The sequence below is a fragment of the Phascolarctos cinereus genome, unplaced genomic scaffold (genome assembly GCF_003287225.1).
Source record: "Phascolarctos cinereus isolate Bilbo 61053 unplaced genomic scaffold, phaCin_HiC Scaffold_5;HRSCAF=322, whole genome shotgun sequence".
In the NCBI taxonomy this organism is placed as follows: domain Eukaryota; kingdom Metazoa; phylum Chordata; class Mammalia; order Diprotodontia; family Phascolarctidae; genus Phascolarctos; species Phascolarctos cinereus.
Window position 1 is genome coordinate 225,302,987 of NW_027555958.1, and position 27,644 is coordinate 225,330,630.

Here is a 27,644-nt window from a genome sequence, read left to right on the forward strand (position 1 = left end):
CAGTTCATGTAAGTCTTTCCAGGTTTTTCTGATTTTCTGAAATCATCCTGCTTGTCATTTCTTATAGCACAATAATATTTCATTGCATTCATATAGCACAGCTTGTTTAGCCGTTCTCCAATTGATGAGCATCCCTTCACTAATCTCTATTATTAAGAGTAACTGAAATATAAATATATATATATATATATATATATATATATATATATACACACACACATGTGTATGTATGTATGTATATGACTAATAAATGTTTAGGGCAGAATTTTCCAGCTGAGCGTACATAAATGCTAGTGCTTATTTTTTATGTAATTTTTAAACAATTGGTTTTCTCTTGTTATTATTGACTAAAGGAAACTATTTGAATATAAAGAAGCTATCTTGAAAAAAATTGGGGGGGAACAAGGCTCTGTACAAGTAGCAGAACATTATTACTGAGAATTATTATACTGCAAAACATTCATTATTGTATTTTTATGGATAAGATATGCATAAAAATAGATGTCATAGCAGATTGCTGTCACTTTATGCCCCAGTAGATAGTGTTGTAAGTTGCCAAAACAAACACATAAACAAACAAACCTTCTATCCTGTGGTGACCAGCTTTGAGGAGGTTGCATTCTTACCTACCCCTTTCAGTACTGGCAACGTTGGCACTGTCAACTGAGACATCATCACCTTCTGTATGTTGGTGGGTGGCAGGGGGGAGAAAGGGGAGAAAGATGATAATGTCTCCTTATCACTCAGTTCTAATGAGATCTTGGGAAAGGGATAAGCAATGTTATATAACATTAGATTGAGGTGATATCTTTTTATAAGCAGTAGTGCAGATTTCTGTTAAAAATGGCTTGCGTTTTGTAGCTACCTGCTGGGCCCACTTTCCAACTCTTAACTCACACTGGCAGGCCAGGGCCCTTGAGAGTAGTTAAATACTTCTCCCCTCAAATTTCTAAGGAGTCACCGAGTGGCTGGTGCATTTTCTTTGCTGTCACTCAAAAACCCCAACTTCTGTGTTCCTCATTGATTATCAGTTTGATATCAGTTTCTCAGCCAGAGTTAACTAGCTTTTTTAGAAACTGATTTTTATTAAAGTAATGTACTAAGAACAATTAGTTAAAAAAATTTCCAAAAAGTCTGGGACATAACTTTCTCACAGTTACATCCAGTGTTCAGGGGAAAGTGGGCTCAAGCTTAAAGAGCCAATGCAGATACCCAGAGAGATATCTGACAGTTCTTGGCTGGATGGAAGTCTTTTTCTCCTTTTGTATAATATCATGAGATTCCCTTGAGGTGTATGTGTAGCTCCTGGTAGGGATTCAAGCCATGGAGTCCTTTTAACATCTTGAATCTGAACCTTCTCTCTGTCTAGTTTGTTCTTTCTCAGCTTCAGACTAGATGCATTATTTAACAGATGATGATAATAATGACAATTACTAGCATTTATATAGCACTTTAAGGTTTGTAAATTACAGACATTGTATCATTTTATCCTCCAAACAACCTTGGAAGGTAGGTGCTTTTATTATACCCATTTTGCGGGTGAGGAAACTGAGGCACAGAGAGGTTAAACAACTTTCTCAAGATCATTCAGCTGGTAAGTGTCTGAGGCAGAATTTGAACTCAAGGCTTACTAACTCAAGGTCCAGCTCTCTATCCGTTTAGCCACCTAGCTAACTGGGTATTTGTTACTTTATTACTAGTCCATTTTCTCCAGTGACATGGTCAGTGGTGGGGAGAAGGTGGTTTAGGGGAGTGTTACACTCTCTTTGGGTTCATTCTCCTCACTCTTGCTTCCTCTGATATCTGGTCTGCCTTCTCAAAGCGCTCCGAAGGCTTTTACTATCAAAGCAGCTGCCGGAATGGTTCTAATGAGTATCTAATTCTTTCAACCAGTCTCAATACATTTTATCATTGGCTTTAATCCAATGATTGAAGCATTTAATTCCTTCCCAGCTTGATTAACTAGGTTATTCACATCTAGTTTATACCTTTGATTGATTTAGTATAGATGTCTGGGAATTGTTCACAACAATTTTATGCATTTTATTCTATAACTCAGTCAGAGGGACTTTCTCACCTAAAAAAGGTTTTATTGTTCAGTCATTTTTTCAGTCATGTACTACTCTTTGTGACCCCATTTGGGGTGTTCTTTCCTTCTCCAGCTCATTTTACAATGATAAAACTGAGGCAAAAAGGGTTAAGTGACTTGCCCAAGGTCATGCAGCTAGTATGTGTCTGAGGCCAGATTTAAACTCAGGAAGATGAGTCTTCCTGACTCTAGGCCTGGAACTCTGTGCACTGCTCCACCTCCTCCTATCCACTATCTCCAAAAAAGGCATCAGGTCTTAGAGTATCTTGTTAGTTACATTTTTGGGGGTTAAAATATGGGACATGCCTGTCTTAAACTTTAAAAAAGGGGGTAGCATACCCCAAATAGAATATATGTAATAAAACTGCAAATATGTATATGATGAAATTTTTCATCTAAACCCCAGAGGGAGCTGAGGAGTCATCTTAACATCTTGAATCTGAACCTCCTCTCTGTCTAGTTTGTTCTTTCTCAGCTTCAGACTAGATGCGTTATTTAATAGATGATGATAATAATGACAATTACTAGCATTTATATAGCACTTTAAGGTTTGTAAGTTATAGACATTGTATCATTTTATCCTCAAAACAACCTTGGAAAGTAGGTGCTTTTATTATTCAGACTAGATGCATTATTTAATAATGCAATGGCGACCATTCATTCATTCATTCATTCATATTGCCCGTGTATGGTTTTTTTTTGGGGGGGGGGTTTAGATTAGGTCTCCCTGTCTCTTTCAGAGTGGCAGTACGGTGGCCATTCACAGGCCAGATCCCTCTGCAGATTGGCAAAAATCTTTGATCTGCTCAGTTTCCCACCTGGACTTGTTTGTCTCTCCTTAGGCAGCATGATTGCTCCCCACTTGCCAGGCCACCATATTGACGCTGAACTTAGTGGGCATGTCTGATCAGCATTAGGCCTGTGCAGCTCAGAATTTCTGAGATCAAGAGATTCATCAGCCTCAGCCTTTGTAGCAACAGGGATTACAGAGCCATGTCACCATGTCTGGCCAGCCTTATTGTTAAAAATCATACTTTCAAAATATACATGTGTAGATAAATAGGTAGACAGATATATATATATATATATATATATATATATATATATATATATATATATTATGGATATATATATATATGGATATATATATATATATATGGATATATATATATGCACACACACATACATGTAGATAGATATACATATATGCAAGAGGAAGATATATATCTGTATATATATGTGTGTACATATATATGTATACATACATATATATATATATATAAATTTGGACAGATTTGCACATTTATCTTGATCTAGAAGATTTTCTGCAGGTTATGAGCTGGCTAGTCCTTATTAAATACCTCTCCTACTCTAAGAAAAAATAGATCTGTTTGAGTGAGATTCAGCTCATCTCACTACTCTGTTTGTCAGATACTCAAGAAACTGGTTGTTATCAGCTAGGAAGGGCCTCCTGAAGTAGGTTGTGCCTGAGCTGGAGTTCCCTTTCTGAAGAATGTCTATAACCCAATTTTTTAGGAAATTAACACTTTCAAACCTAGCTAGATTATTCTTTGATGACAGTTGGTAGCTGGGCTCATAATTAAAGCTTCCCTTGGTTGGAAAGGACTGTGAGAGCTTTTATTTCATGGGCATAACCTCTAGTGGTTCTTAATCTGGAGTTCCCAGTGGGCCATGGATATATTTCAAGGAGTCTCTGAATTTGGATGGGGAAAAATACACCTTTATTTTCACTATTCTCTTCATTGTAATGGAGCACTTCCTTTTATGTATGAAGGCAAGGAACATTATTCTGAGAAGAGGTCCATAGGCTCCACCAGGACTGCCAGTGGGGTCCATGGCAGAAAGAAGGTCGAGGACACCCAACTCTAGGGTCACTTTCAATAAGGCATTAGAGTAGAACTTTAGTGGAGAATTAAGAATTATAACTGTAATTTACCATATTTTTAAACCCCTTGCATGTTCTTTTGATTTGTTATAATTTTGCTTAAGCTGGAAGAAACTTACAAACTGATAAAAATTATGATTGTGATGCTCTGAAATTAATTATTTTGAGAAATTGTGTCATCTTCAACTTGAGGTGCTGTGAAGTCAGTGAATGCTATATGATGTCTTTACCAAATTTATGTGGGGCAAGTTTTCTAAGCCTGGCACCACACTAAAGCTGTGAGCATTTTGTCATTTCAACCAAAGTGAAATCATAACAAGGATAAACCCTGAGACTTTTATATCATGTAGCAATTATCCTGCCTTTCACTCATAAAGTGCTTTTAGCTTTTTTGTAGGTTATACATTTATCTCCTTTCATACTCATACGTGTAAAATAAATGCATTTATATGTAATAGATTTTAAAAATTCTTTCTCACACACCAAGCAAAAACTCTCTACAAACTCCATATACAAATTTGTTACAAGTTCAAGGGGAAAATGGTGTGGTGTAATAGATGAAGGCCAAGATGGGGAATCAAGAGATATGAGTCCTAGCTTCTGGCTACTAGGCAGTAATAATAATAAGTATAACTTGAATTTGCATGAATCATTTTCCCTTCCTTTTACAGATGAGGAAACTGTGGCTTAGAAGTTAAGTATCCAGCATCCATCAGAAACAGCAATATTTAAATTTAAGTCTGGGGCAGCTAGTGGTAGAGTGGATGAAGTAGTAGGCCTGTGGTAAGGAAGACTCATCTTCCTGGATTCAAATCTAGCCTCAGACACTTACTAGCTGTGTGACTGTGGGCAAGTCACTTAACCCTGTTTGCCTTAGTTTCCTCATCTGTAAAATGAGTTATAGAAGGAAACGGCAAATCACTCCATTATCTTTGTCAAGAAGACCCTGAATGGGGTCACAAAGAGTCAGATGTGACTGAAAAAAGACTGACTGAACTTCCTGATTCCAATGCCTTCTCGTCAGTCTTCCCTAGAAAGATTTCTTTCTACTACTTTTCCCTCATAGAACTATTCTTCCTTCTGTCATATCCTTCTATAGGATACCTCCTTCCCCACCTCACTTTTTAAAAATTTTTCTCCACTTCTGTGATTTCATGAATATAGGGAGATCCACAGTGGGGAAATGTCCTCTACCAATTTCGCTAGGCAATTTATGCAGTTTATGGCCTTGAGACTTGCCTAAATGCATTAAGAAAGGAAATGACTTCCTTAGAGTCACAAAGCCTGTATGTGTCAAAGATAAGACTTGAACTCAAATGATCTTGACCCAGAGGCCGGCCAGATAGATCCATTAAGCTATACTGCCTCTAATACTGTAGTCTTTAGGGAAGGCAGAGTAGACATGTTGATACCATCTAATTTCTTTCCTTTTCCTTATCCCTTTTTCACCTTATTTTTGCTATTATGCCCCACTTGTGATTTTTTTTCAACATCATCTGACACTCCCTTTGTGACTTTGGCCAAATCACTTTCTCTGAGCCTCAGTTTACTCACCTGTAAAATGAAAGGTTTAGACTCATTGACCTCATGGGTCCCTTCAAGCCCAGATCTGTGATCTCTTTATTTCATAGTTCTCGTTTGCAACTGATAGCTGTGCCTCAGGTAGAAACAGCGGCAGAATTCTTCTGCACAGCCACACTGTCATAGGACTGCTGTTACTAGTGTCCTTGTAGGTATTCTCCTTGTATCTCCAGCTTCCACATGGCTTTTGCTGACAGCATGCTTTCACTGCTGTCCACTACCTGACCTTGGGAGTTTCTGCAACAGGGCCCAGAGCTAACTTCACCCCTGCCTTTGACATTCATAGCATTCCTATGAAGTAAATAGTGCATGTATTACGTTACTCATTTGACAGAGGAGAAAACCGAGGCACGTATTAAGTGATTTCTTTACAATTAACATATTATGTTTCTCTGATTGTTCTCTCCCTTCTTTGGCCCTTTGTTTGTGCAACTAGTCATCCATCCAAGGTTATGAGGACAAGCGCTGTTTAAGTTTGAGACCAATTGGCTGAGAAAATGAGGAGTCTTTTTTCTTTTCTTTTGCTTTTTTTCCCCTTTATTAAGGAATTTTTTTTATTAAACAAAGAAAAGAAATAAGTAATCCGTATTATTATCCACAAAAGTTTTCTTTTTAATTAAATGCTTTATTTAAAACTAGGTAAACTAGCTCTTTAGCACCTCCCTGATGGTCTAATGTGTAACCGTGCATAACTATTACAAAAAAAAGAAATTATATTAGTCTGGCATGACTGCTTCTTGATGAAGCCTTACTGATTCTATGTGATCATTGCTAGATATTTATATGAGGAGCCTTTCACTGAAGCAGTTCCAACATTTCATTCTTCTGTTCATTAACACCTACCTAGATTTGGCTGTTGACATAAGCACTCAGGCTCACCTCCATACTCTCCTTACTGTGTGTATGCTCCATAGTGGCTAAGCCTAACTATTACCTTCCGTTGTTAACCTGGCCTAGAGAAAAGAAGATGGCAGTGGAGGGAATGTGATCAAGTATTTCAAAGTCCATAGTGTAGAAGGCCTTTTCTGGGTATGGCCAAGGACATCAGGATGCTGGATGTAGATCCTGATCTCCCAGAATTCTCCTCTTCATTTCTTCCCCTTCCCATTTCCCACACTCTCCCTGGAGGCTGAAGTACCTGAATGCAAATCTTTTGCTTCCCCACACTATAAAAGGTGTAATCTGATTGTCTTAAAAAGTTTGGTTACCCTTTTTGAGTTAGTTTAATTCATTTTCTTGACCTGGTAAATGGCATAAAGCTGTTTATCAACAAATTGCAATTTATATACGTACTATTGCTGGAATGTGCTTGAGTTGGGTGATTGGAAGCAGCCAGGGAAGGAAAAGAGATAGATGTAGACTTGTGATATTTGTCAAAGTATGATTCCTAGAGCTAAAAAAGTTATTGATTTTTAAATAACTTCCTAGGGCGGAAAGAATACATTCTCTAGGGGCATCCCTGGGCAAGTTAGTAAGCAGTAGTAGCTGAGCAGCCAACTGATTTGACTGGCATAGAAAGGCATCTGCCATGATTATAACTTCCTTGTTCGAACCAAGGGAGTGATTAGAAAGTTATGTCTCAAGGGAGAAGTTGTCCAGTCTGCAGAAAGGTAGTAGGGGACTAAGAGGGCTGGGGAGGAAAGAGGAGGAAGAGTCGTTACTCACCAACCCTATGTGATTGCTTACCACAAGGAATACCACTTCTACAGGAAGAAGAGCTTGATTTTCTCTGAATATGTCAGTCAGTCAGTCAGTCAGCTGTCAACATGCATTTGTTAAGTGCCTACTACATGCCAAGCACTGTGCTCGGCTCTGGGGACACAAAGAGCAGCCAATAAACAGACAGTCCCTAGTCTCAAGGAGCTAATAGTCTATGACAGGATAAAAAGTGTCTAGGTATTTTAAATAATCTTATAATTGTTACTGTCCAAAAAAAAATGTAATGGGCTACCTTGTGAGCTTTTAAGGCCCCTCCCTTCCAACTCTAAGATAGTAGTATTTGATTTTGTGTTTACCCAGCAGCTCCTCATAGCAACAGAAGAAGATTGCAGTGAAACTGATGCTTACAGCTGGATTGGTGGCTGTGGCTACCACCAAGGCCAATCTGCTAGCCTCATGACTTACTATCTGTGAAGATGAAGTAGGCAGCTACCTTCACAATATAATTTCAAGACTTTAATAAGGCTTACTCTCCTCCAGATAATCTTGTGTTATAGTGCTGTCTTTCAACCCTTTCCCATAAATACATTAACATGGAATAGTTTATTGAACTGGCTAGGTATCACGTTGTCATCCTGGCCCTGAGAGAATAAGTTACAGAGCCCATTTGGGGTTGGGGAGGGAGACTCTGTTAACTGCCACTGTGGGAACATGATATAAAGAGAACTGGGCAAGGAAGAGCAGTTACATGGAAATAGTATACTGTGCTATGGGAGACCTGTTGTAATGCAGGAGTTATTAGCCTTTTATTGTGTTATAGACTCCTCAATGAATAAAACAAGTGATATAAGATTACAAAGGAAACTGATTTTATTGAAATGAAGATGTATTTTTTTTCTTATTTGAGTTCACAGACCCTTTGAAATCTATTCCCCAGCGTCTTTAGAGGTCAGTGATCTCAGGGTAAGAATTCCTGTGCATAGAGCGCTGAACTTGGCAGTCAAGAAGACCTGGGTTTGATACCACCTCAGTCAGATACTACTAGCTGTATAGCCCTTGAAAAGTCCACCTTTGTTTCATCTCTTAAAAAAATAGGGTTGGAGGCACAGCTAGGTGGCACAGTGGATAGAGCACCAGCCCTGAAGTCAGGAGGACCTGAATTCAAATCCAGCCTCAGACCAAACACTTGACACTTACTAGCTATGTGACCCTGGGCAAAACACTTAACCCCAATTGCCAAAAAAAAAAAATGGGATTGGAATGAGTTCATGATTTAGATATAAAGTCTATATACTATAAGCAAACTGAGAGAGCAAGGAATAGTTTACCTGTCAGATTTATGGAGAACAGAAGAATTCATGACCAAACAGGAGAGAGAGAACATTATGAAGTGCAAAATGGATAATTTTGATTACATTACATTGAAACGTTTTTGCACAAACAAAGCCAATGCAACCAAGATTAGAAGGAAGGTAGAAAATTGGGAAAGAATTTTTACAACCAGTCTCTCTGATAAGGGCCTCATTTCTCAAATATATAGAGAATTAAGTCAAATTTGTAAGAATACAATCCATTCTCCAATTGATAAGTGGTCGAAGGATATGAACAAGCAGTTCTCCGATGAAGAAATTAAAGCCATCTATAGTCACATGAAAAATGCTCTAAATCATTCTTGATTAGAGAAATGCAAATCAAAACAACTCTGAGGTACCACATGACACAATAGCAAAATGATAAATATTGGAGAAGATGTGGGAAAATTGGAACACTAATGCATTGTTGGTGGAGTAGTGAACTGATCTAACCATTCTGGAGAACAATTTGGAACTATGCCCAAAGGGCTATAAAAATGTGGCCCAGCAATAGCACTTCTAGGGTTATATCCCAAAGAGATCATACAAATGGGAAAAGGGCCCACATGTACAAAAATATTCATAGCAGCTCTTTTTGTGGTGGCAAAGAATTGGAAATTGAGGGGATGCTTATAAATTAGGCAGGGGCCGAACAAGTTGTGGTATGTGACTGTAATGGAATACTATTGTGCTATAAGCAATGATGAACAGGCGAACTTCAGAAAAACCTGTAAAGACTTGTATGGACTGATGCTGAGTGAAGTGAGCAGAACCAGGAAAACACTGTACACAGTAACAGCAACATTGTGCAATGACTAATTTTGTGAGAAGGTGACCAAACTTCTCAGCAATGGAAGCATCTAAGACATCTCCAGAGGCCTCGTGATGGAAAATGCTATCCACATCCAAAGGAAGAACTATGGAGTTTGAATACAGATCGAAGCATACTAGATGCCATTTTTTTCTTCTGTTTTGTTTTGTTTCTTCTTTCTGAGGGTTCCTCCTATTGGTTCTAATTCTTCCTTACAACATCACTAATGTGAAAATATGCTTAATAGAAATGTATATGTAGAGCCTATATCAGAGTACGAGCCGTCTTGGGGAGGGAGGTGGGGAGGGAGAGGGAGAAAAATTTACAACTCAAAAGCTTATGGAAGTGATTGCTGAGAAATCAAAATAAATTAATAAAAATAAGGTTGGAATGAATGACCTCTTAGGTTCCTTCCAGGTCTATGACCTGTGATCCTAAGATACCAGTGAGTAAAAGACACTAATGTAAACTTGATCTTTGTTAAAATTTCCCTAGGAGCATCCCTGGATATCCCACTTCTGAAATTGCCAAGCATGATATAACAAGTGTCAAGTATTTCATTCTGTAGAAGGAAAAGTGACCTCTAGCTGGGGTTACCAGGACCTTTCTAGGGGCTAGAAATGGTGATCTTCCCTTTAAAAATAGGAACATTTGCAGCCATAAGCTGCTGGTACTGCTGGTGCATTGATGAATTGCAAGCAATGTTATATAACACTAGTAAATTTTTTTGTGTGAGATATGCTTAAGGTCAACCCCTTCATGGAGGGCATTTATAGATTGTACAGGGTTGAATGAATATGCCATTTGATGACTTGACTAATCATGATAGTTGTGTAATTAATATCTTAGTGAGGTTAGTAATTTTCTCATGATTTTTTTATTTAATCAGGGTCAAACAGAAGGCATAACAACTTAAGGGCTCTAATGTCCTTTGGTTCTAGAAAAGTCTTTTGTGAAACGTATTTAGTTAAAAGCTCTTTCTGATGTCACATGTGATGGCACACCTGCAACTCCTGCTGTTGGTGAGGCTGAAGCTGGTGGATCTGTTGAATTCAGGAATTCTGAGCTGCAGTGGGATTAAGCAACTCAGGTGTCTGTACTAAGTCCAACACCAACACCATCTTGGTGAGCACCCCGGATTTAGGGGCTGCCACACTCTACAATACATAAGGAGGAGCAGGCTGATCCCGGTCAAGTATTGTTGTTCAGTTGTTTCAATCTTGTCCAACATTTCATGACCCCATTTGGTGTTTTCTTGGCAAAGACACTGGAGTGGTTTGCCATTTCCTTCTCCAGTTAATTTTACAGATGAGGAAACTGAGGATTAAATGACTTTCCCAGGGTCACACAGCTAGTAAATGTCTGAGGTGAGATTTGAACTCAGGAAGATGAGCCTTCTTGACTCCAAGCCCAGCACTCTATCCACTGCATCACCTAGCTGTCCAGTGTCAAATATGAAGCAGATCAAAGCTCCCATGCCAATTAGGAGCGGAATCAAGCCTGTGAGTAGGCACTTCACTTCTAATCTGGGTGAGGTTGGAAGATCTAGTCTCAGAAAAGCAACATAAAAGCCCTTTGTAATGTCAGTGTTGAACAAGGAAAAATCCCTGCAATCTAGGTAGGCTTCCTGAATTAGGAAGCTTTGTATAGGAAAGCTTAGCTTCATTCCTACTTCTGGAGGAGACACTCTTTCTGTCCGTCTTTCATAGCTCTGCAATGAAAAAAATAATAACAATCCTCTACCATCTCATTTAAACTCTTGTTTGTCCTTTTTGCATGGCTCCTTTCATCCTGTCTAACTGCTTCTGTTTCAGTACAGGGGGAATTTGCTGCTGCTTCCCGCTGTTATTACCTAGAGATCACATGTGTCCTCCCACCCCACCAGTGACAGGGAAGCTGTTGTCCCCACCTCTGGGAGTAACCGCTACCCTACAACTTCTGTATCTATTGCAAATGACTTTATTACTTTTAGAGCAGACCAAAAATCATTTATAATGCCTTTAACTTTGACTTTTGGATCTATCTACACAGTTCTTCATATACATTGATAGGGAAGTTTTAGATAATAAATACTTTTGATAGATGTTAGACACTTGTATGTGTTTGTATGGTCTGCTGTTATTTTGATGGCATAATTGTGAAAAGGTGGATGCAATGTCCAGAAAAAATTAATATCTTCTTGGTGTTCTAATAAAATGATTAACTTGTCATCACCCACAATAGAATTGTCATTTTATAATTAACCAAGATCTATATAAAATGAAAGCTTTCATCACAATTAGTCTATAATTTGTAATTGGGTTTTTTTTTCTATTTTAGAATTATACCGTTCCTTCTGGTGACATGTTAATGATGTCTCCTTTTTGGATCCATAGAAATCCAAAATATTTTCCAGAACCTGAATTGTTCAAACCTGTAAGTCGTCTTCTTTCTTTATGTCCTGTTGCTTTGGTCATAGTTTCTGTTCTGCATTATTCACATATGTGATTGGTCGACGAATTATGTTATGGTTTTACGCTCTAATTTCAGCTCATCCCACAAAAGTATTTTTGAGAAATGGTATCATGCCAGTCAAATAATAGAGATTGGCCATAAAATTCAGAATGGGCAGTATGTGCAAATTGGAGAGGAGCTTTTCCCTAACTCAAAAATGAATATTTACCTGTGTTTGGGAGCAGATAAGAAAACAGATAGGCCTGGTTCTGTGTTCTCCTACCTATGTCCTTCAGTCTGTTTCATAGTGCTGAAATTGAGTATCAGCATACATAGGTGTACACACACACACACACACACACACACACACACACACACACAACACACACACACATAAACACACACACACACACACACACATTCTTTTAGGGAAAATTGTAGTCAACTTTAAAATTCTGCCCTCTCCCTTTCAGAATTTTGTAATTTTAGGCCAGAAGGGAACCTCAAAGAGTCATATAGTCCATCTCCTGCCTCTCAAGACAACTGTCAGAAATGACATCCAGATGTATTGACTCAAATTCCTTTGCTTTGACCACCTCCAGTGTCTTATTACCAAGCTTACAATGGAGGAAGATTTTATTTTGGGGCCTGAAACTTTGCTATAAATACTCCTGCTCTTATGAGGTTAATTCTTTAGTTGATTTACATTATCATTTACAATTACCACTTAACAGGATTCTTTTTTAAAATCTTTTTTTATTTATGCATTTATTCTTTAGAAACATAATTATGTCTGATATTAATAACAGGTTGGAAAAAATTACTAGCAACACTGCAACTTTATATGCAAGGATTAGCTGTACAAGGTCATTTTTAGCCTGGAGAAATAAAGTTAAGCTTATTTATACAAGGCTGACTTAGAAAAAAAAAATGTTTTCTTCCCACAGGAACGTTGGGAAAAGGCAAATTTAGAGAAGAATGCTTTCTTGGACGGGTTTGTGGCATTTGGAGGAGGGAAGTACCCATGTCCAGGAAGGTCAGTGAGACAGCTGGATTGGATTTATTCAGAAATTATGTTGACAATAACTCAGCTGAGGAGAGCATTTTCTTAATCTTCCTTTACTTTAAGTCTAAATAGATTGTGATTACTTCATTTCTTGTGAAAGTGGTTAATAACAACACTTTTGTCTTCTGGCACTGGCCAAAGTTTATTCTGATAAAAAAGATCTCATAACTTAGAGTCACAATTGATGTACAAGATTCATATACCAGGCTTTCATTCAAAAAGAATTCATTCATTTATCCATTCATTCATCAAACACTTATTAAGTTCTTATTATGTGTAGTGCACTGTGCTAGGTGTTGAGGAAATGCAAAAGTAAATTAGATTTGGTCTCTGCCTTCAGTGACCTTACAATTCATAAATAAGTTTAGCTGCACTCTTAAAAAAGTATGTAAAACGTTTCCATATTGGTCATTTTGTACAAGAAGACTCAAATAAAAGGAAAAAAATTTTAAAAAAGAAAGTAAAAAATAGCATGCCTCAGTCTGTATTCAGTCAATATCAGTTCTTTGTCTGGAGGCAGATAGTATGCATCATCATTGGTCCTTTAGGATTGTCTTCGATCATTGCATTGCTGAGAATAGCTAAGTCATTCACAGTTCTTCATTAAGCGATATTGCCATTAGTGTATACAGTGTTCCCCTGGTTCACCATGCATCAGTTTATGTAAGTCTTCCCAGGTTTTTCTGAAATCATCCTGCTTGTCATTTCTTATAGCACAGTAATATTCCATTACAGTCATATACTACAGCTTGTTTAGCCATTCCCCAATTGATGAGTATCCCTCTGATTTCCAATTCTTAGACACCACAAAAAGAACTGCTATAAATATTTTTGTCCAGATAGGTCCTTTTCACTTTTTTTGGATGTCTTTTGAATATAGCCATTTAAGCATAGTTCCAAATTCCTCTCCAGAAATGTTGGATCAGTTCACAACTTTACAAACAGTACATTAGTTTTCCAGTTTTCTCAAGTATTCTCCAACATCCAGCATTTTCCTTTTTAGTCATATTAGCCACTCTGATATGTATGAGGTGGTACTTGAGTTAATGTTTATTTCTCCTATCAATACTGATTTAGAGCATTTTTTCACATAACTATAAGTAGCTTTGATTTTTTTGTCTTAGAACTGCTTGTTCATATGCTTTGACCATTTATCAGTTGGAGAATGACTTGTATGTTTATACATCTGACTCAGTTCTCTGTATATTTGAGAAATTAGGCCTTTATCAGAGATACTTGTAAAATTTTCCCCCAGTTTTCTGCTTTCCTTATAATTTTGGTTTCATTGGTTTTGTTTGTGCAAAAACTTTTAAATTTTATATCATTGAAATTACCCTTTATGTGTAAATTGTTTTGTCCTTGTCTTGGTATAAGGTTTGAGATGTTGATCTATACCTAGTTTCTGCCATACAGTTTTCCAATTTTCTTAGCAGTTCTTGTCAAATAATGAGTTTTTGTTCCAAAAGCTTGGATCTTTGGGTTTATCATGTACTAGATTACTATGGTCATTTACTATAATGTAATTTGTAATTACTCTGTTCCACTGATCCACCACTCTATTTTTTAGCTGGTACTAGATTGTTTTGATAATTACCACTTTATAACACAGTTTGAGATCTGCTGTGACTAGACCATCTTCTTCCATATTTTTTTTTCATTGATTCCCTTGATATCTTTGAGCTTTTGTTCTTCTGGATGAATTTTGTTATTATTTTGTCTAGCTTTATAAAATAATTTTTTGATAGTTTGGTATGGCACCAAATAAATAGATTAATTTAGGTAGAACTGTCATTTTTGTTATATTGGCTCAACCTGCCCATGAACACTTAATATTCTTTTTGTTGTTTAGATCTGACTTTATTTGTGTGAAAAGTGTTTTATAGTTGTGTTCATATAGTTCCTGGGTCTATCTTGGTAGGTAGACTCCCAAGTATTTTATATTGTCTAAAGTTATTTTAAATGGAATTTCTTTTCCTATCCCTTGCTGCTGGACTTTGTTGGTAATATTTGTAAGTGCCGATGATTTATGTGAGTATGTTTTGTATCCTGCAACTTTGTTAAAGTTGTTAATAATTTCAAGTAGTTTTTTTTAGCTTATTTTCTAGGATTTTCTAAATGTAACATCATATCATCAGAGACAGTGATAGTTTTGTTTCCTGATTGCCTATTCTAATTCCTTTAATTCCTTTTTCTTGTCTTATTACTATAGCTAACATTTTTAGTACAATATTAAATAATAGAGGTGATAATGGTCGTCCTTGTTTCACCCCTAATTGTATTGTGAAGGCTTCTGGCTTATCTCCTTTATAAATAATGATTGCTGATGGTTTAAGATAAATATTACTTATCATTTTAAAGTAAGCTCCATTTATTCCTATGATCTATCTGCATTTTCTCTATTTTACTGATGTAAGCAATTAGAGATATAAATTTTCCCCTAAATACTACTTTGGCTGCATCCCATAAATTTTGGCATGTTGTCTCATTGTTATCATTTTCTTTAATGAAATTATCAATTGTTTCTATAATTTGTTCTTTGCCTCATGTGTTTTTTTAGGATGATGTTGTTTATGTTGTCTCATTGTTATCATTTTCTTTAATGAAATTATCAATTGTTTCTATAATTTGTTCTTTGACCCATATTTTTTTTAAAGATTAGATTGTTTAATTTCCAGTTGATTTTTCATCTGTCTTTCCATTATCCATTATTGAATATAATTTTTTTGTGCATTCTGTTCTAAAAAGGATACATTTACCATTTCTTGTTTTCTGCATTTGGTTATGAGGTTTCATATAGTTTTTGTGTTGGTGCCATGGACTGCTGAGGAAAGGTATATTTCTTTCTATTCCCATTCAGTTTTCTCCAAGGAGCTATTATATCTAACTTTTACAGAATTTTTTTCACTTCCTTAACTTCTTCCTTGTTTATTTTTTGTTAGATGTATCTAGTTCTGAGAGGGGAAAGTTGAAGTCCCCACTAGTATAGTTTTATTATCTATTGCCTCATGTAACTCATTCAACTTCTTCAAAAATTTGGATGGTATACCATTTGGTGCATAAATATTTAATATTGATATGACTTCATTGTTCGTGGTACTTTTCAGCAAGATATAGTTTCCTTCTTTATCTCCTTAATTAGAACTATTTTTGCTTTTGCTGTTTTTGAGGTCATGATTGCTATCCCTGCTTTCTTTGCCACAGCTGAAGCATAATAGATTCTTCTCCAGCCCCTTACCTTTACTCTATGTGTACCTCTCTGCTTCAGATGTGTTTCTTGTAAACAACATATTGTAGGATTCTGGTTTTTAATCCATTTTACTCTCCATTTCCATTTTATGGGTGAGTTCATCCTATTCACATTTATAGGTATGATAACTAACTGTGTATTTCCTTCTATGCTATTTTTTACTTGTTTATCCCTCTCTTTCTCTCTCTTGTCTTTCACCCTTTGCCTCCTCACAAGTATCTGAATACCACCTTCCCCAATATACCCTTCCTTTTATCAATCCCTCTTCTCCGTTATATTATCCCTGTCTCTATTTACTTCCTTGTAGGGTAAGATAGATTTCTGTATCCAACTGAGTGTCTATGTTATTCTCTCTTTGAGCCAGTTTTGATGAGAGTAAAATTTAAGTTTTGCTCACCACCCCCCTATCTTTCCCTCCGTTTTATTCATGCCTCTTTTATGTGGGATAATTTACCCTATTCAATCTCCCCCCTCCTTCCAGTGCAGTTTTCTTTCTCACCCCTTTATTTTGTTTTTGGGGATATCATCCCGTAAAAGTTACCCTATGTCTGTACACTCTGTCTGCATAATTGTTAAGAGTTATAAATATTATCTTGCAACATAGAAATATAAAGTTTAAATTTATTGAATCTCTTATGTTTTCTCTTTCTTGTTTCTTTTTCACCTTTTTGTTTTTCCCTTGAGTCTTGTATTTGGAGGTCAAATTTTTTATTCAGCTCTGGTCTTTTAATTAGGAATGCTTGAAAGTTCTCTATTTTGTTAAATATCCTTTTTCCCCCTGAAAGACTATAGTCAGTTTTGCTGGGTAGGTGATTCTTGGTTGTAATCCTAACTCCTTTGCCTTCCGGCATATGATATTTCAAGCCCTCTAGCTCTTTAATGTGGAAGCTGCCAAATCCTGTGTAATCCTAACTGTAGCTCCACGATCTTTGAATTGTTTCCTTTTTGGCTGCTTGCACTACGTTCTCCTTGATCTGTGAGCTCTGGAATTTGGCTGTGATGTCCCTGGGAGTTTTCATTTTGGGATCTCTTTGAGACAGTGATCAGTGGATTCTTTCAATTTCTATTTTGCCCTCTGGTTCTAATTTATTTGGGCAGAGATCCTAAGTTGTATTTTAAAGCAGCAACCATTAAAACTACATGGCACTGGCTAAGAAATAGAGTGGTGGATCAGTGGAATAGGTTAGGTATGTAAGACCCAATAGTCAATGACTATAATAATCTACTGTTTGATAAACACAAAGACTCCAGCTTCTGGGATAAGAACTCACTATTTAACAAAAACTGCTGGGAAAACTGGAGAATGGTATGGCAGAAACTGGCATAGACTGACATCTTACACCGTATACCAAGATAAAGTCAAAATGGGTACCTAATTTAGATAAAAAAGCTGATACGATAAGCAAATTAGGAGAGCAAGGAATAGTTTACTTGTCAGATTTATGGAGAACAGAAGACTTTATGACCAAACAAGAGATAGAGAATATTATGAAATACAAAATTGATAATCTTGATTTCATTAAATTGAAAAGTTTTTACACAAACAAAGCCAATATAACCAAAATTAGGAAGCAGAAAAGCTGGGAAAGAATTTTTACAACCAGTGTCTCTGGTTGTAAAGGGCCTCATTTCTCAAATCTGTAGAGAACTGAGTCAAATTTGTAAGAATACAAGTCATTCCCCAATTGATAAATGGTCAAAGTATATAAACAGGCAGTTTTCAGATGAAGAAATTAAAGCTTCTATAGTCATATGAAAAAATGCTCTAAATCACTATTGATCAGAGAAATGCAAATCAAAACAACTCTGAGGTACCACATCGCACCTATCAGATTGGCTAACATGACAAAACAGGAAAATGATACATGTTGGAGATGTGGGAAAATTAGAACACTAATGCATTGTTGGTGGAGTTGTGAGCTGATCTAACCATTCTAGAGAACAATTTGGAACTATGCCCAAAGGGCTATAAAAGTGTGCATACCTTTTGACCCAGCAATAGCACTTCTAGGCTTGTATCCCAGAGAGATCATCCAAATGGGAAAAGGGCCCACATGTACAAAAATATTTATAGCAGCTCTTTTTGTGGTGGCCATGAATTGGAATTTGAGAGAATGCTCATTAATTGGGGAATGGCTGAACAAATTGTGGTATATGACTGTAATGAAATACTACTGTGCTATAAGCAATGATGAGCAGGCAGACTTCAGAAAAACATGGAAAGATTTGTATGGAATGATGCTGAGGGAAGAGAGCATAACCAGGAGAACATTGTTCACAGTAACAGCAACATTGTGCAATGACCAACTTTGATAGACTTACCTCTTCTTAGCAATGCAAGGATCTAAGACAACTCCAAAAGACTAATGATGGAAAATGCTGTCCACATCCAGAAAATGAACTATGGAATCTGAATGCAGATGGAAGCATACTGTTTGCTCTTTTTTTTTTTGTTTCTTCTTTCTTGTGGTTCCTCTCGTTCATTCTAATTCTTATTTACAACATGACTATGAAAATACGTTCAACATGAATGTATATGTAGGGCCTGTATCAGATTGCATGCTCTGTCTTGGGGAGATAAGGAGAGAAAATTTAGAACTCAAAATCTTATGGAAGTGAATATTGAAACCTAAAATAAATTAATTTATTTATCTGGGCAGGTTTCTTTGATAATTTATTGAAAGTTGTTGTCCAGGGTTTTTTTGTTGTTGTTGTTGTTTTTTAATCATAGCTTTCAGGTAGTCCAATAATTCTTATATTATCTCTCCTGGATCTCTTTTCTAGGTCACTTGTTTTTTCAATGAGAAATTTCACATTTTTTTTACTTTTTGTTTTTGTTTTATCATATCTTTATGTCCCATAGAGACATTAGCTTCCACTCGTTCAATTCTGATTTTTAAGTCATTATTTTCTTCAGTGAGCTTTTGTTCTTCCTTTTCCATTTGGCCAATTCTATTTTTTAGGGAGTTATTTTCCTTGATAAATTTTTGTATACTTTTTTCCCATGCTGTTGACTCTTTTTCGTGATTCTGTTGCATTAATCTTATTTCTTTTCCCAATTTTTCTTTTACCTTTCTAATTTGCCTTTTAAAATCCTTTTTAAGCTCTTCCAGGACTTGTTTTGGGGCCTGAGACCAAATTACATTTTTCTTTGAGGATTCACAAGTAACCATTTTGACACTATTGCCCTCTTCTAAGTTTATGCCTTGATCCTCCCTCTCACCATAGTAACTTTCTATAGTTAAGGTTTTCTTTTGTTTGTTGGGGTTTTTTTGCTTATTTTTTCTGCCTCTTTTGTGACTTGGTGTTTTTATGTGAGAGTTGGACTGTAGTCCTACACTGTCCCAAGCTTTTTGTGCTGGGGCTCTGGGTCTTACTCTGGCTTTCACTGAGCTTCAGAGCTTAGGCACTTGCTTTCACTGGAGGGTGGGCTTTCCTCCTGACTTGTACTGGGGTGGGGGAGCTCCCTGTTGGCCTCACCTGGGTGTGGGGCTTAGCTGCTGCCCTGCTGCAGGAGTGGGGCCTTGCTACTGGGTTGATATAGCCATGGAAGAGTGATCCTGTTGCTGATTTGCCCAAGGAATGGGGTCCTACTTCTGTGTTACCACAGAAACAAAGTCCTTCACCTGTGCAGCTCCCGTGCGGGGCCCCAACACTGGTTAGCAAGGGGGTCAAGGCCTAGCTGGTGGCCTGTGCTGGGGAGGGTGGTCCCTGGGGTGAGGCTTTGCTGTACTGCACAGACTGTTCACTTGTGTTGGGGGCTGCTGGTTTGCAGGAGTGCAGAGCCTCACAGGTGGACTACCTCTGGCCTGGAGCCCTGAGCAGGCCCCCTTGTGTGAGGCCATTTGCTGCTACTTTTCTTGGACTTCACTCCTCTCCCACCCCAGTGAGACAGACCTCTCCTGCTCCTCCATCAATTCTGAGGCAGTTTTCTAGGTGTTTGGAGGGGAATTTGGGAGGGCTTCAGAGGGTTCCTTCCTCACTCTGCCATCTTGACACCAGAAGGTGTACTTTTTTTTTTAAAGGAAAAATAATCTTTCCTTAAACATGAGAGTATCTCAAAGATTTTCCAAGCTCACTAAACATCTTTAGCTTGGTGAATTGCCTTTGACTCCTTTTTTTGTAGCTAAATTAGTCCAGTCTCTAGAGCTCCTCTTTATTAAAGTACATTATTGATATTCTAGGACCTCACTTAATGATCTCAAAATAGTACATCAAACTTACCAAAGATTTTCAAATCACGTCTAAATCAAATGTTCTATTTTTTAAAGGAACAATGTTATGCAAAGAATTGACAATAATACTAGGTTTTGCTCAAAATAAGTAGCCTCTTGGTCTCCCCTCCTTTCATTATTCTCAGTGCCCAATATTGAGTGTGAAAATAGTGTATGAAAACAGAAACTTTGGTCATTTGGTACCTGCTTCTTTGGGTACCTCATGTTATCCCCTTGGCAATCTTTGAAGTTTTTACAATTTGGTTAAGATTTTCTATAAACCTCAAAGTAGCATATCATGTATTAGTTTTTTTTCTCATTGCTTAACTCAATCTCCCCTTTTCAGATATTTTTAATTAATAACAACTGAAAACTTTCTGACAGTATCTTTGGTTGGGAAATAGCACATTAGACTGAAGATTGAAATGCCCAATCCTCGCTTGTAAATTGTACATGAAATATGGTCGTGTCCAATAGCTATCAATAAATAAGTAGACCATTCATATTTATTATTTATTATAAGGATCTGATTGAATACTGGTAGCACATCAAAATAACATATTTTTGGAGATTGACAAAGCGCTAATTATTGTCAGATTGCCTGAATTTGTCAATGTATCATAATATAGAAGGAGCTGAGACACTTGAGTCAGTAGCAGTAGGAACAAGGTAAAGGAACCCTAGACTCTGCAAGATCAAGAGTGGCTCTTCTTTTGAGTAAATTGGTGACAATTTACAAATTTCTCAAGTTCACAATTTCACTAAGTGAATTTCTGCTAAACAAGGGATAACTACAATATTGCCATCCGCTTAAACTTTAAATAACCAACCCATGGGACTTTCCATTCTTGGAGACAGGCAAAGAAAATGAAGATTGTTTAGGAAAGAAAGTGACCTCACTTGGAGTAAGTATGGGAAGACAAATCTTTCCACTAAACATGCAGAACCAACTACCCCTTGTTCTAATCCCCAGAAAATTGCATCCATTTGTCTTCTGTCCATTAAAAGCTGATTGATTATCTCATGCACAAAATACTTAGTGAGTCAGAAGATATTGCCTATGGTATATCCAGCAAGCACATTTTGTTCTGAAAAGTACTGTTATGAACTTGCAGCTGTTGAAGCCTGGGCACCAAGGCACAGTGGGAGTAACTTGCATAAGCTTGCTCAGAAATGTGTTTGTTAGATAAAAACCTTGCATTTTTTCCAGTGTGCTAAGAACCAAGGACTTGAATTTAAGTCCTAACAGAGCTTTGAAGACAAATTTTGATGGTGAGATATCTCTCTTCCTCATTCTCTTCAAAGAAGAGTACCCAGGCACACTCTGGAAGTGTTATAGCCTTTAATCATTGATCAGCTGTGGAATGACTCTTGTACTTAATAAATTTCAGTCTTTTCCATATCATGGAAATAAAGCCCCTACATTAAGACCCATTTGTACAGGCTTTGAACTCCTCACAGCTATCAAAAATTGTATAACGTTTATTTTTCCTTTTATCCTTAATACAGAGGCTGTGCCACTGAAGGAAGGAGGGTGAGGGGAAGGGAACAACCATTTTATTAAGCATCTGCCGCATGCCAGGCACTGTGCTAAATGCTTTCTAAATATCATCTCATTTGATCTTCATAACAACCCAGTGGTGGGTACTATTATGATTCTTGTTTTTGCAACTGAGGAAACTGAGACAGATTGAAGTTAAATGACTTGTCCAGGGTCATATATCTAGTAAGTACCTGAAGACAGATTTGAACTCACATCTTCCTTAGTCCAGACCCAGGGCTTCATCCACTGAACTGTTTAGTTGCCATGCTTCTATGTTGTAATCATTCTTAGTTACTTGGCCTTATTTCCATAGTCTTATGTACTTTAAAAAAAAAATCTATTTGGGTCATTATGATCCCTGACAAGCTACATCAGTCTCTCTGTATAGTTCTATCTTTATCTTTTTATCAGAACAATGTATGCTTGTGTCTTCACAATTTCATTCTTGAGAGCTTTTCATAATTTTTAAAATGTTATATGGTTATACCCTATCCATCCTTTCTCTGAACCCTTTGGAATCTACTTTTTCCAAATCTAGGGTACCAGTCAAGCTTTCCACTCCTCTGTATGGAGTTCCATTCTGAAGTTGTCCTGTCAAGATTGCCACTATTTGGAGCAGCTAGGTGGTGCAGTGGATAGAGCACCGGCCCTGGAGTCAGGGGTACCAGAGTTCAAATCCAGCCTCAGACACTCAACAGTTACTAGCTGTGTGACCCTGGGCAAGTCACTTAACCCCAATTGCCTCAAAACCAAAAAAATTATAGGGGCAGCTAGGTGGCGCAGTGGATAGAGCACTAGCCCTGAATTCAGAATGACCTGAGTTCAAATCTGGCCTCAGACACGTAACACTTAACTAGCTGTGTGACCTTGGGCAAGTCACTTAACCCCATTGCCTAGCCAAAAAAAAAAAAAGATTGCCACTATTTTCACTTCTAGATGAGTAAACTGAGGCATATAGAGTTTAATTGGTTTGTCTAAGGCCACCTAGATAATTAGTGGCAGTGCCAGAATTAGAACCCAGGGATCTTGACTTCCAGTCCAGTCTTCTGTCCACCACCCCATGCTATCTCAATATATCCTGATCATTTCTATCTTCAGACTTTTACTCATACCATTTCTTATGACTTAAATGTCCTTCCTCTCATCTCTACCTGTTGCCATCCCATCCATCATTCAGGGTCTAGCTTAAATGTCACTCCTTCCATGAAGCTATGAACCATCTCATCTCCCATCAAAAAAATCTGGAAATTATTTTTCTACCTTTATATTACCATAGCACTTTGTGCTTTCTCTAGAATCTTAGAATTTTAAAGATTTTGGAAATAGTCTATTCCAATCTCTTTACTTTATAGAAAATCAAACTAAGACCAAAGGAGATTAATTCACATTCCTTAGCTGACATAGCTAGATAGTGACAAGGCCAAGACTAGAATCTGGGTCGCCTTCCTTATGGAGAAAAAAGATACATAGCATTTCTGTTATAACTATTTGTGTATACATGTTATATCTTATATTAAAGTAAAAACTCTTTAGAGACAGGTGCTTACTTTATTTGTCTTTATATCCATTACAGCATCTAGTATAGTGCCTTGTATATAGTAGGAATGCAGTAAGTATTTGTTGAATTGAATTCACTAAAGGTCAGTGATTCAGTCATACCCATTAAAGAATCACACAGAATGCCAAAGACCCTGTAATTCATCCTATGCCTGAACAGGCATCTCCTTTAAATTATCCCAGAAAGTAGTCCTCCATCCTCTGCTTGTGGACTTCTAATAAGGGGAAACCCACGACCTCAAGAGTTAGGCCATTCTGCTTTGGGATATCTCAGTTAGTTGGAAATGTTTCTTTGCAGCTGCCTAAATTGACTTCTCTTCAACATCTGCCCATTGTGCCATGGACCCAATCAGAACAAATATATTCCTTTTTCATTGTCAGTCTTTCCTATACTTAAAGAAAGCTATTATATTCTACATATGGCTTTGGTCCCATAGGTTAAATATCTGTTTCCTTTAGCCATTATTCATGTGGCACATTCCCTCATCATCTTGGTCACCCTCTTCTGGATGCATTCTAGCTTATAAATATTCTTTCTGAAATGTGGGGCCCATATCTCAACATAATACTCCAGATACTGTCTGGCCAGAGTAGAGTATATCATATCATCTCCCTTGTTCTGGACACTCTTATAATAGTTCTCTTAATACTGTTGTTGTTAAGCCATTTTAGCTGTGTCTGACTCTTTGTGACCCCATTTGGAATTTTCTTGGCAAAGATATATTTCCTTCTCCAGATCATTTTATACATGAGGAAACTGAGGCACACAGGGTTAAGTGACTTGCCCAGAATCACACAGCTAATAAGTGTCTGAGACCAGATTTGAACTCAAGAAGATGAGTCCTCCAGATTCCACTATGCCACCTACGTGCCCATCTCTTAACATCTCCTAAGAACAATTTAGCTTTTTGCCTGCCATATCACATTGCTGACTTATATTTAACTTAGAATTTATTAAAATTGCCACATCTTTTTCACATAAATTGCTATCTGACCATGTCTCCTCCACCCTATTTTTTCTGAAATCAACTCGTTAAATCCAGCTGTATCCTTGTCAAATTTTATTTTATTAGATTCCCCACTACAACCACCACCACCATCACGGCCAGTTCAGTGTTTTAGCATATAGCAGTCAGTGACAAAGTTAATTAGATAATCCAGTTAGATAATTAATCAGATAAATAAATAATTCTTTATTATTAGATGTTAGATTATACATTACTGAATTTCATTTAGTCCAGCTCTCCACTGAAAAGTACATATCAATTTTGTAGCATTTCTAGCAGATGGTTTTCCACTAATCTTTTGAATGCTTGAACATCATGATATAAATACCTGATAAGGCAACCTGTTTCATTCTTCTTTTCTTTCAATTTCTTTCTTCCTTTCCATGATCATAGTTAAGCATATAACTGTCAAAATCCTATATTACATGTAGACATAACTTTTAATGGACCATCCCTTCCTTTGACCTTTTGACCAAAATATAAACTCCTACTTTGCAAAGCAGCATATTTTCTAGGTGACAGCTTTTAGCTAGCCCATGGCATTTTATGGAAAACGGAGACAGTTTTCATGTGTGTCAGAATCCCAAAGGTTGAGAAAAATCAGTCTTTCAACACACTTCTGGATGGGCAGCACAGAGTAGATGAAAGTGTGCTGAGACCAGAGCAGAGTCCTGGCTCTTGACATTGAATAGCTGTTTGACCTTGTGCAAGCCATTCTCTGAGTCTCTCATCAGTGCAGTGGGGTTAAATAATATATTGCCTACTTCACTGTGTTGTTGTGAAAAATATCACACAATGTAAACATGAGCTGTAATTCTTCTTCCTTTCTTCCAGTCAAACACTCTTACTACCTAGCCCACTCTGCTTGCAGCCATGAAACTGATTTATTTTCTTAAATGATTTGTGGAGGAGGGGAAAAGGTGTCACTTCCCCTCCAACTATAATAGTTATGTCCCAATATATAATATAATGTTTGTGATAAATATGCATGTACGCTGCCTCCTCTGAACTCCAGGAAGAGATGATTCTATTTTCATAAGCTGCAGCTGTTGGCAACTAGGAATTTGCCTCAGGGCCTCTGCTCTTGGCAGCTCTGGAAGCTTTCCAAAGGATGTCATGTTTGCCAGCAGTAGTTTCAAAGCAGAAAAAAAAGGATCATGGGATCACACAGGGGTAAGAAGTGAATGATGGTGGGGAAAGTATTTGAGAGAAACATTTTTTTCTTTATTTTCTTTTCAAAAGGGAGAGCTGGGATTCAATCTCAAATTAAACTTATTGAAAACTGGAATTACCTTTCTAGGCTTACATTCCGCTCCCATCCCATGTGAACATCCTTAAGCCATACTGTCCAACTCAGTATTCCTTTCCTTTGCTCATGAAAAAAATCAAGGACATCTATTTGAGTTCCATCTCCTCCCCAATTCCGTACTTCAGACCATCTTAGTTTTATCCCTTAGAATTTCCTCCTTTGCCCCAGAGCCAGAAGATGAGATGGATCTTTTTGCCAATACCAATGGCTATACTGTGCCCTTGATTCTGTCCCTTCTTGTCCCATTTGGGAGCTTTCCCTTTTGATCATCCCCTTTTCTCTCTAATTTTCTATTTCTAATTTCTTTTCCATTGATACCTTTTCTGCTGCTTTCAAGCATGGCTAGATCTCTCTATCCTTAAAAATCATACAAAAACCTTTACTTGACATATTCCCTCAAATATATAAGTCCTCACTTGCACAGTCAGACTTCTAGCTACTTCCTTACCTCCTACTTCAGCCATCATCTCTTTATAGTATGTGCATGTTTAGTCATTTTCAATTGTGTTCAACTCTTTGTGACTCCATTTAGGTTTTGGGAGGTTTTTTGGCAAAGATATTGAAGTGGTTTGCCATTTCCTTCTCCAGCTCATTTTAGAGATGAGGAAACTGAGGCAAACAGAGTTAAGTGACTCGCCCAGGGTCACACAGCTATTAACTGAGACCAGGTTTGAACTCTGGAAGATGAGTCTTCCCAACTCCAGGCCTGGTGCTCTATCCACTGTGCTACCTAGCTACATCTCTATAGATGACTCTCAAATCTGCATATTCACCCTAAATCTCTAAGTTCAAGTTCCACGTATCCAACTGATAGCTGGATATCTCCACCTTGACATTATGTAGACATCTAAAACTCAGTGGATTAAAAACAGTACTCATGATCTCTTCCTTTAAACCAACCCCATAACTGGGATGCTCTCCTTCATTACCTCTCCGTGTGCAAGCCCTCGCTCTTCCCAGGATCAGCTCATGTGCCCCCTCTTTCAAGAAGCCTGGTTGTTAGTGTCTCCTGAAATACTATATTCTTATTTTGTATACATCTTATGTTCTGAGTAGTTGTTGGTCTTCATTTGTTACAGGAGATTTTCTGAAAGAAGGTTCCCTACACTTATAAAGTGACAAGTCTGGACAAAAACATACCCTATTTTTCATTCATGTGTGGACATAAAAATTTGTAATGTAAGCTCTTTTGAGAGAGGGAACTGTTTCATATTTGGGTGTATTTATATGTATGTATCTTCAGTGCAGTAGATAGAATATACAGGCTTAATAAATGCTTATTAGTTATGTCAGTGCTACTTTTTCTTCAAGGGACAGCCCAAGTCCCATGCTTCAGGTAAAACCTTATCTGACTGCTATAGTCTTCAAGTAACCTCTCCCTTCTCTAAACTTCATCATTTATTGTCTCTACCACTCATTTCACATTTATCACATGCTGTCTTGATTTTCAAAGAATGTGAGGTAGTATTCAGTCACTAAGAAAACACTTATTAGGTGCCTACAAAGTGTGCAAGACACTTTGCTAGATGCTAATACTGCAAAGAGGAAGAATGGCAAAGTCCCTGCATTCAAGGTTTTTGCATTCTTCTGTGGAGATAGAACAAATGTATACACAGATAAATAAATTCACATTCGCATGTGTTGGGGCAAAAGAGAAAGCTACACTACCTATTTAGGAAAAGGTAAGGAGGGAGAGAACATTTTCCTCAGAAGGGAAATGAGGGAAGGCTTCAGGAGGAGATGCTGTCTAAGCTTAGCCTTGCAGGAGAAGAATTCTGAAATGCAGAGACAATGTGTGAGAGCAATCCAAGCATGGGGGAAGACCCCGCCTAAAAGCATGGAGGCAAGAAATGGTGTATGTATTTTAAGG

General features: G+C 37.4%; 1 protein-coding gene across 2 annotated transcripts in view; it reads left to right on the plus strand.

Annotated features, from left to right (window-relative positions):
- CYP39A1 (cytochrome P450 family 39 subfamily A member 1) overlaps positions 1-27,644 on the plus strand; it is a 124,226-nt gene that overhangs the window by 87,576 nt on the left and 9,006 nt on the right. For both annotated transcript variants that reach the window (XM_078155332.1, XM_020993943.2), the window contains 2 exons: positions 11,718-11,813; positions 12,779-12,867. In XM_078155332.1, coding sequence (XP_078011458.1) covers positions 11,718-11,813; positions 12,779-12,867 — 185 coding nt within the window. The remainder of the gene's footprint in view (positions 1-11,717; positions 11,814-12,778; positions 12,868-27,644) is intronic.